We start from the raw sequence: 13,901 nt of genomic DNA on the forward strand, positions 1-13,901 counted from the left end.
ATGACCCACTTTTTTTTTTGTCCTTTCCTCGTTCCCGCCATTTGAAACGGCGGGAATGAGCCGCCGTTCTGTCACATGTCACATCGTGACTGGCCAGCTATTTTTTTTTAATTTTTTTTTGTCATTACCGCCATTTCAAATGGCGGGACCGATTTTTTTTTTTTCGTTTTTTGCTTTTTTTAATTTATTTGAGAAAAAATTTCAATTTTGCACCCAGGGGGAATCAAACCAGGCACATATGGGTCATTGTCATTCAGTGTTACCACTAAGCCAATGTACATTTGATGTTAATTTTCGCATCTAATAATATATATACCCTTTTTAAAACTAGTTTCACACACCACAAACCATCCAGTTTTTCATTTTTGTTTTTTTATTGAATAATTTAGGATCTCCGACGAATATATATATATATATATATATATATATTATCCGACGAAATATATATTTTTCACCGATAAATTATCCGACGAAATGATATATATATTATTTCAAGATATATATATTCAAAATAAAATCTAGATTTTGTTCATATTCGAGTAATTTTTCAAAATAAAATATAGAATCCAATTAAAATTATTAAATCTCCTATATATTTTTTTTTGTCAAATAGCCTAGTGGCTAGAGAAATTCACCTTAAAATCTAAGCTCATGGGGACCCTATATTTATTTTTTTTATAAGACTTTGAATTTTTTTTTTTGAGGGAACAAAAATGAAAAATTGGATGGTTCATGCCTCATGTGTGTGAAACTGATTTAAAAAATGGTATATATATTATTGGATGCGAAAATTAACATCAAATGTACATTGGCTTAGTGGTAACATTGAATGGCAATGATCCATATGCGTCTGGTTCGATTCCCCCTGGGTGCAAAATTGAAAATTTTTCTCAAATAAATTAAAAAAAGCAAAAAACGAAAAAAATAATAAAAAAAATCGGTCCCAATGGCTGAGGAAAAGGACAAAAAAAAAAAAAAAAACCAAAAGTGGATCATTTTAGAAAAAAAATTTCAAAGGGGGTCAGACTTGTATTTTTTTTGGACAAAAGGGTCAGAAAAAAAAAAATTCACATATTTAAGTACTTTTAATTGGAGTCATTATTAGTGTATTGTGATTGAAGTCATTGAGTTCTTAATAGGTACTTTTATTAAAAAATTATAAATAAGTCGTGTGTCGTGTGGAGTCCATTTAAGGAGTCGTTATTAAGGAACTACCATTGTGGATGCTCTAAAGTAGAGAAAAATGGAACCCATTGTGTACGTGCAGAGTTTAAATCTACCCTTCAACCTAAATCCATGAGAGCACGTGCAAGAGGTACCATATGAGATATTTAAGAGTTTCTGGAGCAGAGTTGCCAGCTGATTTGTTTGCACTCTCTCCATTAGCTTTTGAGAATTTGTCTTTTGTTTTAGACGGTTATGGAACTGAATGATATTCTCTATTTTATTCGCTATTTTCTATGAAGTTTATATATTCAGAGTACTTTGAAAAAAATTATTTATAACATTTAATATTATATACTACTCTGGAAAATAGTATTTATAAAATTAGTTATAACATTTAATATTATATATATTAAATGTTTATATAATCATACATTATTTATATCTTATTTACATTCTCCTTTTTTATTCCTTTTGTTTTTGAAAACGTTATCTAATTATTTATGCATGTCCACAGAATGTAATGAAGTTTTGAATTTTAAAATGAATATGAATATAGTCACCTATAAAAGGAACATTCTAATGAAATTGGAGGCCTATTCAAAAAGGAACACTCATTTGGAGGCTTTTATAAATTGCAGCCAATAAATTCTTGGTAGGTAGTAATATACTATATTGGACTATATGTCATCTATCATAATTTTCTTTCTTTAGTTGTTAAACAAATTTGAAATGGGATATGACCAATGTACTAAAAAAAACCTGCTAATATGATTATTCGTTCTCTTGGTACAAGACAGGAAAGTGACATTGCATTGCAATTGTAATTAGGAGTGAAATTATGCCAAGTCTATGTTTGGTTATCCGGTGAAAGTCGTCCAACGCGTGTCCAATATCAACAAACACGATTTCAACGTGTTTGGTTTTCCATCATGCTTTAAAATGAATGCATACATATGTTTCATGTGAAGTTAGGATATATAGCTTCTTAAAATTGCGGCAAAATTGACATTAGAACACGATATTATCAATAGAATGTATAACCAAACAGGCGCTAAGTTGATCGATAGGCATATTGGCGTAGAGGGATGAATTTAGGAAAAAGTTTTTGGTGTGGCTAAAATAATAGTGTCATAAAAATTTGTCCAATAAAATAAAAATTGTACCATTTCACCCAAAGTAACAATGTTAGTAGTTTTATTTGGGCTATTTTTATTAGTTCAAGTTCATTTGTAACCCTAACAATTGTTAATTGGAATAAAATGAGTCACCAACTTCGTATGATATTCCATTCTTATAAACATTCTTCATATGTTAAAAAAATTGGTTTTTTTTGGTGTGGCTATAACCAAACCAAGCCATGTGGATCCACCCATGTTGACTTATCTTATGTCAGGTCCATATTAGATTAGACTTTTGTTTTTTAAAACAATGGATACGGTTAAAGTTGTTTTAGAAGCCACTTTAACTAAAAAGATCAGACTACAAACCATAAAAAACATCTTTTAGGATTACGAATCAGGCCAAGCTACTTAAGAAAATATGATTAATTTATTATTATTATTATCATATTAAATTATTTACCATGGATTCATTAATATTTTTTTTACTTTTTCATAAATTTAAGTTTATTAACATACATTAATATATTTTTTTTTGTATATTTAAATGTATTATTATAAACTAGAATTGAAATATGAAATCATATATAGTTAAATTTTCTAAAATGTCATCTTAAATATCAAAATAGAGTTTAATTTCATTCGTCAATTAGTTCCTTACTTAAATACTTTCATATAAAAAATGTTTTTAAATATGTTAAGAGATCATGTTAAGCTTCCAAAAGGATAAAGGCAATCCTACATGTATTTAACGAGGTACCATGAACATCTAAAATTTACACTTACCATCCTATATTTTTGCACTTTGAACCCCCTAAATTTTTTGATTTTGTTAGAACCAAGTTGGTTTAGATACAATATTTTATCGTTGAAGTTTTGATAATGACAAAACAAAAGAGCAATTGTATGTTTCAGTGTGCAAGATGGAGTTGGTAACTGAGATATATTAATGATATCTATTTTAAGGTAGGATGGATTAAAAACAAGTTAGGAAAAATAATCTAAGTGTTACTCAATTGAATAATAACAAAATATTATTATAAACTAATCAACAATTAATCATATCTATTAATTATAAAGTAACTCTTAATGTGTAAATGAAATTAAGTATGACTAATTAAAGCAATAACACCCTTGTTAAACATATATTCATATTAATTTATATAGTTTAAAAGATTTTTTATAAGTGAAAGTATTTCACAAATCTCTCTTGGAAAAGTTTATATATTTTTTAATAAAGGATGAATTAAATATGAATTTTTAAGGTATTAATGTTTAAAAATATATCTTTAATTTATTTATGTTTTGTTATAAAAAAATATAAATTTTTGTGCAATACATTGTTACAATATTTTAAACATTTATGTAAATGCTTATTCAATTTAAAAAAAAAAAACTAAATTAGCCAACCAAAATTAACACTAGGGAGAATCAAACATAAGACTTTAAGAAGAGCGCACTCCAAAATTCTAAAAAAAATTATTCAAAATTGTGAAGAACACACGTGAGTTGACTTTAAAATATAAACCAAAAGTGAAGATGAAAAATATCTGAGGGATTAAAACTTGATGAAATTTTTTAGAATGATTAAAAAGTAAAATTTGAATTTTTTTTTCAAGGATGAAAAATTTATTTAATCCAAAAAAATATAATAAAGAAGAGATATAAAAAAGTCGAGTGAATCTATGATATTATGGTAAAATGAACAACATATAAGAATGAGCATGATATGATCCAAATCCTTTTGCTTTTTGCCCGTAAATTTATTTTCTTTGTTACTTCTCAATGGCTGATTGGATTGGGCTTTCAGTACCACCACGAATTGAATTTTTTTACCCATTAGCAGTTAATTGGCAATGGATTTTAAGCGATGACAGTTAAATGCTGATGGAATTCATGATTAAATTTGTCATTTTTTAGTGTTTTTTAACTTTGTGTGAAGTGTCAAAAGCAATTTTCCACACACACCAAACCAATTGGGCTACGAGTACAAGATTTTAAAAGGAAACATGAGTAACACACCCCCCACCCAACCAACCTTGCTTGTGCCTACCTTCTAGCATCATCATTCATATGCATAGAGGAGCAGTGACTCAGTTATGTGTTCGGGCGGTTATGGTCAAGAGGAAACGATCAATCATCTATTCTTGGAGTATGACTTTTTTTTTTAGTATATGACATCTTGTTCATCGTTGGTTGGGTATTTTTACAGTTGTTCCACCAAATATTTGGTGTTATGCGTGCAATTTTTTTGGCGTGCATGCTTTCAAAAAGGAAAATCATTTATGCTTTTAGGTTATGTGCTTGGCTTATCTTTGGTTCATTTGAAAAGAATGTAATTAAAAAAAATTTGCAACAAAATGTAGTCCCATGATCAACTTCTGGATTATGATCATAAACAGGATTTTACTTTTGATTTTCACTTTATGTGGTCTTTAGTAGCACTCTATATAGGTTATACCACAACTTTGTAATCGTGGTTCTTGTTTTTGTTATCTTTATTATTTTGACATTTTGTAATGTTTCTCTTTAGGCACATCTTACGGTCAATTGAGATGATTTTTTAATGGGAAATGTTAAATAGTGTCTCCAGGGCACTTATTAAGAACTTTAAATGGTAATATTTTATAAAAGTTTGTATAATAAAGTATATTGTAAATTGAAAACTTTGACATTTCTAACTAATATATTTACTTAATTTAGAATACTTAAAAAGTGTCCGAGTGTACTCGTTAACAAGACTTTTTTTATTATAGTTTGCATTTGGCTTCTTAAAAAAATATAGTATTCAAAATTTGAAAAAGCAAAAAATCGTGCTCAACAAATTGCTGGACCATTGAGGCCACTATGCGGCATGTCATTGAACCCAAGCAGCACAATATTTGATTTTTTAAATTTATTTTTGTTTAAGGTTGATTTATTTTTTAAATTAGCAATTCTAGGAGTCAAACTCAAATCATTTTCAGGAGACCAAACATATCAGATATAGTAGAGGAAGCATGGTAGCTCCAATATCAGTATAATAGTTCGTTTCATGCATCACATGTTATAGGACCATCCATGAATCATGACATGTTTGAACCTCCTTATATAATAGCCCTATATATATATTTGATTTGATCTTTATCACCTACAATTCCATGACCAAAACCAATAACAATTTTCTTGTATGTAAAACTATTTTTTTGCCTTCTACTTAGAGCCATTTCAAAAAAGCTCATCTATTACAAAACTTTATTTCTAAACTTTTGTTCCCTCGCGTGACTTTGAATAGTGCCATAATTCCTATTCCACATTCTCCACCCAACCAAACATAAAGCATTGAAGTTCACATTTCAATCATGACAACCATAGGCACTCATATTGGAGCTTATCATTTTTAAGTCCATCATGGCCACAAAACTTCACCAGCATAATATCTTAACCAAATCAATTATTCATGAAGATTTAATTTGACACCCTAATTAACCCCCAAACATTAAAAAAAAGAAAACAAATTTGATTACAGCGTCATTCTCACTAGAAAGTAAAGAAATTTTGATTGAAGAGCCTGCACTACTACAATATTATAACTAAATTCAAATTAAAAGTAAACAAAAGCAATAGCCAAAAGACAATCTAATCTAAAAACCTAAAATTAAATAAACTACAAGCATGCAACATAAATTGCACCTAGTCACGCAATGTATTTGATCGGCCATGTTTTGACTTTGTGTGAGTTAGATCTTTCTACAAAGTTCTAATCCAACCACTAGATTTTCTAATGCGGTTTTATAGTACAGTCGTTCTTAAACAATTAAATCAAAGCTTTTATGATGCAATCAACGGCAGAAAATTAAATCAAGAGAGTCTTGATCTAACCGACTACATTTGACTACGCCATAATTTGAACCGTGTCCAATTTAGATTGAACGATTGAGATTGTAAAACTGCATGAACATAGGAAAAATCCATTGCATCGATCTACCAGCACCACCATTCATATGAATCATGATGAGTTTGATAATAAAGCCTCTTCATCAGCATGACTTGCATGTAACTCTTTAAGCCATTCAAATGTTCTACGACGTGACATAACCTTTTTCCCTTGCTTTTGCCTTTGCTTTTGTTTCTTCCACTCCACTTTTTCTTTCACAGCGTGCTTCGTCGTATTTTCTGTCTTGTATCCACTTTTGATTACCGTTTCAATAGAACAATCACAACCACTCAACAAACCACCTCGTATACCAACTAAGTTTTTCAAAACATGATTGCTCTTATCACCATTTTCGTTCTTCTTACTCATTTTGCCACTTTTATCATTAAAAGTGCTATTATTACTACTACTGCTACTACTATTGCGACTGACACAATTTTTATTACTACTACTACTACGAACCTTGAGGTCTTGCAATCCTATTTCTGGAGTAGGGACAACACCTAAACGGAAAATTTCCCAAACCGATGATTTTCTACTTTGAGATATAGATTTTCTTGGACAAGACGATTTTAACTGAGGTTTTGGACTTGGATGTGTGTGAAATTGGTTTCTAACTTTGGATTTCGAAACCGAAACTATTGGTGTTGTTGTAGAACTAGTACTACTTGATGTGGTTGAGTTTTGACTTGTACTACTATTGCTACGAAACTCGTTGAAAGATTCATGCTTTGATTTGCAATGATTGAATTTGAAATTGAATTGCTTACCATGATCATGATCATCATCACGTTGGAATTGTGATCCAGTTGTGGTTAATAAACCAGCTTGGGAGCTGAATGAGGCACGTGATGGAAGAATTTGGCCTTGGAAGAAAACTTCATCTGCTACACACATTTTTGGTTCTGTTGATAAGAGACCAACCCATGAATTAAAATTGAATTCTTCTTGTTTTTCATTGACATGAGAATGTTCTTCTTTGGTTGGTTTTTTATGAGATAATGGGAGATCACATAGTGACAATGCTTCTTCATCTTCATCTAGTTCTTCTCTTGGGTTGTTCCATTTTTCTTGGACACTATTTGTCGCCATCTAACAAAGGAATAGTGTTGGTTTAATTTGGAAGGTGTTAACGTTGGTGTTGGGGAAGATATAGAAAAGGATGAATAAATAAATAAGACTAAGGTTTATAAGATGTGGGTGACAGTGTGACACAAAAATGAACATTTGGAATATAAAAAGAGGTAAAGTAAAGTAAGAAATAAGATGGGATAGGACATAGTAGTGATCAAAACGATCATCGGTTATCAGTCTAGGATACCGAACAAAATGTTGTCTTTTACTAATTTCATTTGTTTTGAGGAGTGAAAAAAAAGCAAAGGGTGCTTTTTGGGCCTGCTAATACAGAGACACTACCTCTAAAGATGTTGTTTTTATGATGAGGAAAAGATAAAGATGTTTTTTCTTCTGGAATCTCGATGGAGGAATTGCAAGTGGGTTTGTCAAATGGAATACTCAAGTTGGGGAGTCGATTGTTGTATTTTAAATTGAATTTAAAGGGGTGAAGCATTTTATAAGAATGTGTTTGGTTTTGCGGCGATAAAATATCTTTTTAAAAAAAATTATTGTCTAAAATTGATTGATTATAGTTAAAAGTAACTTGAATGTAAAATTATTTAGTCAAATAAAAGTGGATTGAATGATAAATTTGAAGTAAAAAACAATCATAGTAACAAAAATTTCAAATAATATCTTAAAATTAAAAATAACTACGATGACAAAATTAATTGTATTCGAGAATGTTTAAACATATCAAATTAATTCTATACTTAAAATTAGTTGGCTCCTTCAAAAGTCAAAGATACACTTGATATCGTACTTCAAAGTTACAAAGAATGGAGCACATGAAGGGAGTAAAAGTGTGACTCCATTATGCCTAAAGCACTCTATATGTAAACAAATGAGGAAGAGAATAATATTTGAAAATCTACGCCTAAACTACTAATAAAACTATTATTTTCTCGATATTCTTTTGTATTATTTTTAAAAGAATAATGTTTTTAAAACTATTACTAATAAAACTAATAATATTTTAAAAAATAAGATAAAAGAATATCGAAGAAATAATAGTTTTATGAGAATTATGTTAACGAGTGAGTCTGGAGTACTCTTTTAAGACCTTTAATGGTAAAAAAAATTTGAAAATTTATGTAATCAATGCATCAGAAATTGAAATATTTGACTTTTTATAGAATAATTTATTCTTTTAGAATCCTTAAAGTGTGCCCCAGGAACACTCGTTAACAAAACCCTAGTTTTATTAGTAGTTTACGCGTAGATTTTCAAATAATGTCAAAGCATGAATAAAGTTTCACATTAGATAAAAAGTGGGTGTTGAATATTATATGGTAAAATAATTCATAAATTTAATGTCTTAAAAAATTTAATTTTAGGTGAATATGTGTTGTATCCAAATCACTTGTGTGATTACTCTTATTACAATGTAATAATCTTTCAGTGTGTGAAGGCTCCTCTCATGAACCATCAATGATATCAAAGTTGATGATTTAACTAAAGACAATTGACTCCTTGTATCAAAAGTTTTTTGATAGTGATGCAATCAACAACGTGTTTGGTTGATATTGTGAGTCAATAGTAGTACAAGTGGGTAAATCAACTTCCATTTGAGGGGAAGATTATTAGTTTGTCAAATGCGAGTAAAACTCTCACACTTAATGAAAATTAAAAGTTGAGCATCATATAAGTGACAAGATACATATACTCTTGCTCAAAAGAAAAAGATTAATATACTCAAAGCTTTAAAATTTTGGATTAATAATTAATGTTCAAATCACTTGTGTGATTGCTCTTAACTCAATTTGATGATTCTTCGTTGTTTTAAGCTCTCATCAAGACCAGCATTAATTACTAACAAAAATTGGTACACTGGCAAAGGAAAGAAGGTTGGAGCTGGATGGAGAATGGAAATTTTAAATGATCTTTTCTGTGTTCAAGCTTTCCTCAAGAATATATCATTTCATAAGAGAGTGCAATTTAGAACACAAGTTACCATAGTTAGAAATGAATGGATTCCATGAAATACTAATTTTTTTGATAAAAAAATCTCCACAAGCACTTGCAAAGAATCTCGTGTTTCCTGATTGATACAAGCACATAGACACAATATATCATTTCATAAGAGAGTGCATTGCCCGAACTGTGAGACTCAAGATGAAGTTGCAAATATTTTTACAAATCTGTTGAAATTTCAAGATTTTCAAATACTGAGAGCAAAATTTGGAACGAAGAATAAATTTCAAATTAAAAATAATAGGGAGCAATGTTATTGATAATTTGAAATTCGATATCTAGAACTATTTGGAATTACTATTGAAAACTGTAGAGAATATCTCCAAATATATTTTTTCTTTTTTTGTTAACACATTATAATATGGTTTCTTAAAAAACCGTTATTATAGGGTGACGTTATTAAATTGTGGTAGTGAGTGGATTTTAATTAGGAAGTCCTTTCCATCAGAAAAATTAGGAAGTCCTAGAAATGATTCTAGAGTTATTCGTACTTGTGAATATCCTTGTACTTTCCCCAACAACAAAAAAAACCTTGTACTAATTGGCATTTTTCATCAAGCAATTTGTGAGTTTCTCTTATAAGTACTTCTCTTCCTCGAAGACCCTTGTACTCCTTTATATAATTTTCATTTTGATTGAAAAAAAAGAATTATGTGAAACAAAGAGCAATAATGAATACGTAATCAACCCTTACATACTCATATGTAGGTACGTGAGTAAATCGAAAAACTAGTTGTGTGAAATCGAGAACTAATAATGGATGGAATAATATTTTTTTTTTCTTTCTAAAAATGAAATTTAAATTTAAATTGATTTCAAATTGGAGTTTTGTTAATCAAACATGATGTTTTGATTTTTTTTTTTTTTTGGTACAAGATATTTTGATTTCTTTAACTTGACAAAATTAGAGATCATTATTTCAACAAACTTGCTTGTAATACTCAGATTCGATTTATTACTCTAATGTTCATTTCAGAAATCCCAGATCCAACAAAGAAGCAAAATGAAAATTTAGAAAGTGCAATAATCTAAAAACTCTCAAAAGATAATTTTACAAATGGAAAGCAAAACTAAAAAAACAATTTCTTATCATATATAAAGCAAATTATGGAACTCCTTTGCTATTAACAGCATTAGCAGCATTGAATTTAGCCTCAGAGGAAACATTAGCACCAGAAAGAGTTGGTGCCTCTGTGGCACCAGCTCCACGACCTGGCTGTGGTTGTTGGTGACCTTGTGTGCCATATCCTTGACGCTTATAATCTTCCAAATCTTCATATTTCAGGTAGGGACTGTCCTGTAATGGAAGCCCTTCAATGTTTCCTTTACTTGCTTCATTTGTTGTTGTTGGTTTTGTCTCCTTCTCTGTTTGTTTCTCCATCTTGATCTTATGTTTTAATGTAATCACCTCTCTTGAACATTTGTTGCATTATATATGACAAAAATACAATTTTTAATTGTTATGATTTTTAGCCTAGTGTATTACACGTGTTGACTTAGAAGTATTTCATAACACGTGGCACGTTTTAGATAAGTTTTCTATTTTTATTTACTCAAGATAATTGATAACCAGCTGAATCTTTACTTATTTTAGATTGGTATTACCGATGATTACGTTGGTGCAGTGCTCAAATATCTACTAATGTCTAATGCATGATTGAATGTATATGCAAAATGTCGCAAAAATTGATGCTATGTTATTCATACATTATCTTTGAAAAAAGTATGACGAATAGATTCTTTTTTCATGTGCTTGCTCAATACGTGTTTAAATAGTTATCTCTGCTATAGACACGTATATGTGTATATGAACTAGTTGCTTAGGGTGTGTTTGTTTCAAGTTATAATTTTTGATTCCCGGGAATAAAATGATAGGAATGTATATGTCTATGTTTGTTACAAGTTTACTAAATTTTATTCCCGGGTATAAAATGTTCCTGGGAATAGAAAAAATTTCCCAAGGAAAAGGGTGGGAATAAAGTTCACATGGAGATGGGAATAAATTCATAAATAGTTTACCTATTATAATCCCTATTTTCATGGTTCCTAGGAATATTATAAAGTTAACCAAACATATTTTTCCTAAATTCCTTGGAATAAAATTCTCATCTTTATATTCCAAGGAATGTTATTCCTAGGAATAAATTTGATAAACTTGAAACAAACACACCCTAAAGTTTTGTATAATGCTTACAAGTAAATAAAGTATGCATCATGTATAAGTTTCATTGCTACCATAAAATCAGTAAGTTATGTCATTTAACGCGATCTTGTGATAAGATTTATTTTCATCTAATGATAAAAATAAACTTGTGCATTATGTAAAATTTGTTTCACCAATATGCATTATAAAATTGACCTATTTTTGGTGTCATCTCATTGCAATATTTGCAAGCGAAGAGCCGTGAATGAGTTTCAAGATAATTACATGAATATGAGTTGGGTCCTTTCAATCAACAATCTTTACTTTAATTGAAATTGATATATTTTTTGTTTCAGCATCTTTATCGACAATCATAGTTGAAATAAATTGTTACCACATAGTATATTTCATTTGAAGTTAAATCACGTCAAGAATTTTCATATGTTAAAATTAGTCTAAAAATCTTTAGTACAACTTTTATACTGATACGAAGTTCTTCAACCACCAACATATATTTTCACAACTCAAATTGCATCAATGTCAACCGATGTTCATGTGTAAATCAACACCTTTTCTAACCATGATAGTTTCAACAATCTTTGACTTGATTTTTTTCACAAGACAAAATTGATTCTTTCATAAAATTTCTCTTGACCCAATATTACAAGTAATATGAGATTGCACTTGTATTTGTTTTCTACATTGTGCATCAAAGAGGTTCCTAGGAAAGAGATGAGTCACGATGGATATGATTAAGTACAAAAAAAATTCTAGTCAAAACCTTTTCAAAACATCACTTTCACATTACATACTATCCTTATTTTTTGATGTGGAAGATAAGATAATGTTACAACTAGATAGCATTCTAATAACTCCTATATTTTGGATTGAGATAGAAACTCTCATATCAATAGTTGAAAAAATCGCATAGAGAAATTAAAGAAAGCATAATTCAAAAACTTGAAAATCAGACAAAAAAACCATGATCATTGTCTAATATCAACTAGAGAATCATACCATGCGAAAATTGTTAAGCAGATGGACTTCTCTCAAATGCCACTAAAATTCATTACACTCACACTCTTTAAAGTAAATACCTAAGTACATCTCACAACATCTTAAAATAAATGTATAATTGAAAAGAAAGTGACACAGTTATATATTGTATCTTATACAAAATACCTAAGTGCAACTTCTATCTTTAGTGTCACAGTTTTAAAAATCACGTCTATATTGTATCTTATAACGTAACATTTAATACAAACAAAATTTTACAAAGAAACTGTAGATAGAGATAGAGTTGTCACAAAAATTATAAAAAATGGTTGTCCAAATATCATTTCTTTATAATTTATGTTTCTCTTTTTCTCGACAATGCTGAGCAATGTACTCCCTCCAATCATGTTTACAAGAAACAATTGACTTTTTAGACACATTGAATAATTTATGTATAAGTTCTAGATTTAAGCCCGATACATAAATTATTCAAAATATTTTAAAAACTAATTATTTCTTATAAAAAAGACTAGAAAGAATAATATATTTTTTCAATGCGTTTCGATTTCAACCAACTTGAGAGATCTAGATACACAAAATTGTTACTTCAATTTCAACGAACCAACTATAACAAGATGGAGGTCTAACTTCTGTCAATAAATTATCCTTACCCGAATTATACCATCAATACTTGCATATAAAAATGGAAACATTACTGGTATATGCAATCAGGAAAATTTTAAAATGTCCATATTGCGCAATTATACTGGAATATGGTGGATGAAAGATCAGTCTTCAGTACCTTTTATTGGTTCACAATTGGTAATTATTAAACAACACAAATCAGACGGTCTGACTGATTTAAGAGTATGTTGGATTCAAGTGGCAAATATACAATTCAATGCACTTCCAAGTCGGTGAAGCTTTATGTCTTATAAAAACTTGTCACACCCTTTCCTATTTTACTATGAAAAGAAAAATGCTAAATATCACGATAAAACTCATCCCGATATTTTCACGAGCGTTGTTAATTTTGGTATATGAAGGGAAGTGTTAAGAGCAAACAATTTAGTGTGTGTTTGGATCTACGGTGAGCATAATTGATTTTGGTATAATTGATTATGAGTGTGTTTGGTTCAGCTTCTACAACTCTTAAAAGCACTTCTGGTAGCTTCAAAGGTGAAAATTTGCAATTCCAACATGTTTGGTTCAGCTTCTCAAAATCAATTCTCATCTCCAAAAGCAATTCTGGATGAAGCTACAATTCCTAGCTTTTGAGTTAGCTAGAATCAATTCTCCAATAAATTTTATATTTTGATTATTACAACCTATTATTTTCCTTTATCGCCCTTTATCAATTCTCCTTCTTTTTGCTTTGTATTTAATTTGATGAACCAAATTTAATCAGAAAACATAACAAACCAAATTAACCCCCATAAAATATTTATGGTCATGAGTTACCAAGTTTTGG

The 13,901-nt window shown here is 29.5% G+C and overlaps 2 protein-coding genes across 2 annotated transcripts; both read right to left on the bottom strand.

Moving 5' to 3' along the window:
- Positions 1-5,812: 5,812 nt before the first annotated feature.
- LOC11410837 (uncharacterized protein DDB_G0271670) lies at positions 5,813-7,675 on the bottom strand. Its single transcript, XM_003608410.4, has one exon. It carries the CDS (start codon positions 7,291-7,293, stop codon positions 6,274-6,276), a length of 1,020 nt encoding a protein of 339 aa, XP_003608458.1. The 5' UTR covers positions 7,294-7,675; the 3' UTR covers positions 5,813-6,273.
- A 2,544-nt stretch (positions 7,676-10,219) lies between these two features.
- Positions 10,220-10,710, bottom strand: LOC11410426 (uncharacterized). The gene has a single exon (XM_003608411.4). The coding sequence runs from the start codon at positions 10,670-10,672 to the stop codon at positions 10,397-10,399; it is 276 nt and encodes a 91-aa protein (XP_003608459.1). The 5' UTR covers positions 10,673-10,710; the 3' UTR covers positions 10,220-10,396.
- Between the last annotated feature and the right edge of the window lie 3,191 nt (positions 10,711-13,901).

Source organism: Medicago truncatula, chromosome 4, assembly GCF_003473485.1.
Source record: "Medicago truncatula cultivar Jemalong A17 chromosome 4, MtrunA17r5.0-ANR, whole genome shotgun sequence".
Classification (NCBI taxonomy): Eukaryota; Viridiplantae; Streptophyta; class Magnoliopsida; order Fabales; family Fabaceae; genus Medicago; species Medicago truncatula.

What these genes read in the sequence shown, in the direction of transcription:
- LOC11410426 (XM_003608411.4), bottom strand. Translation starts at nt 10,672, where the DNA reads ATGGAGAAACAAACAGAGAAGGAGACAAAACCAACAACAACAAATGAA.
- LOC11410837 (XM_003608410.4), bottom strand. Translation starts at nt 7,293, where the DNA reads ATGGCGACAAATAGTGTCCAAGAAAAATGGAACAACCCAAGAGAAGAA.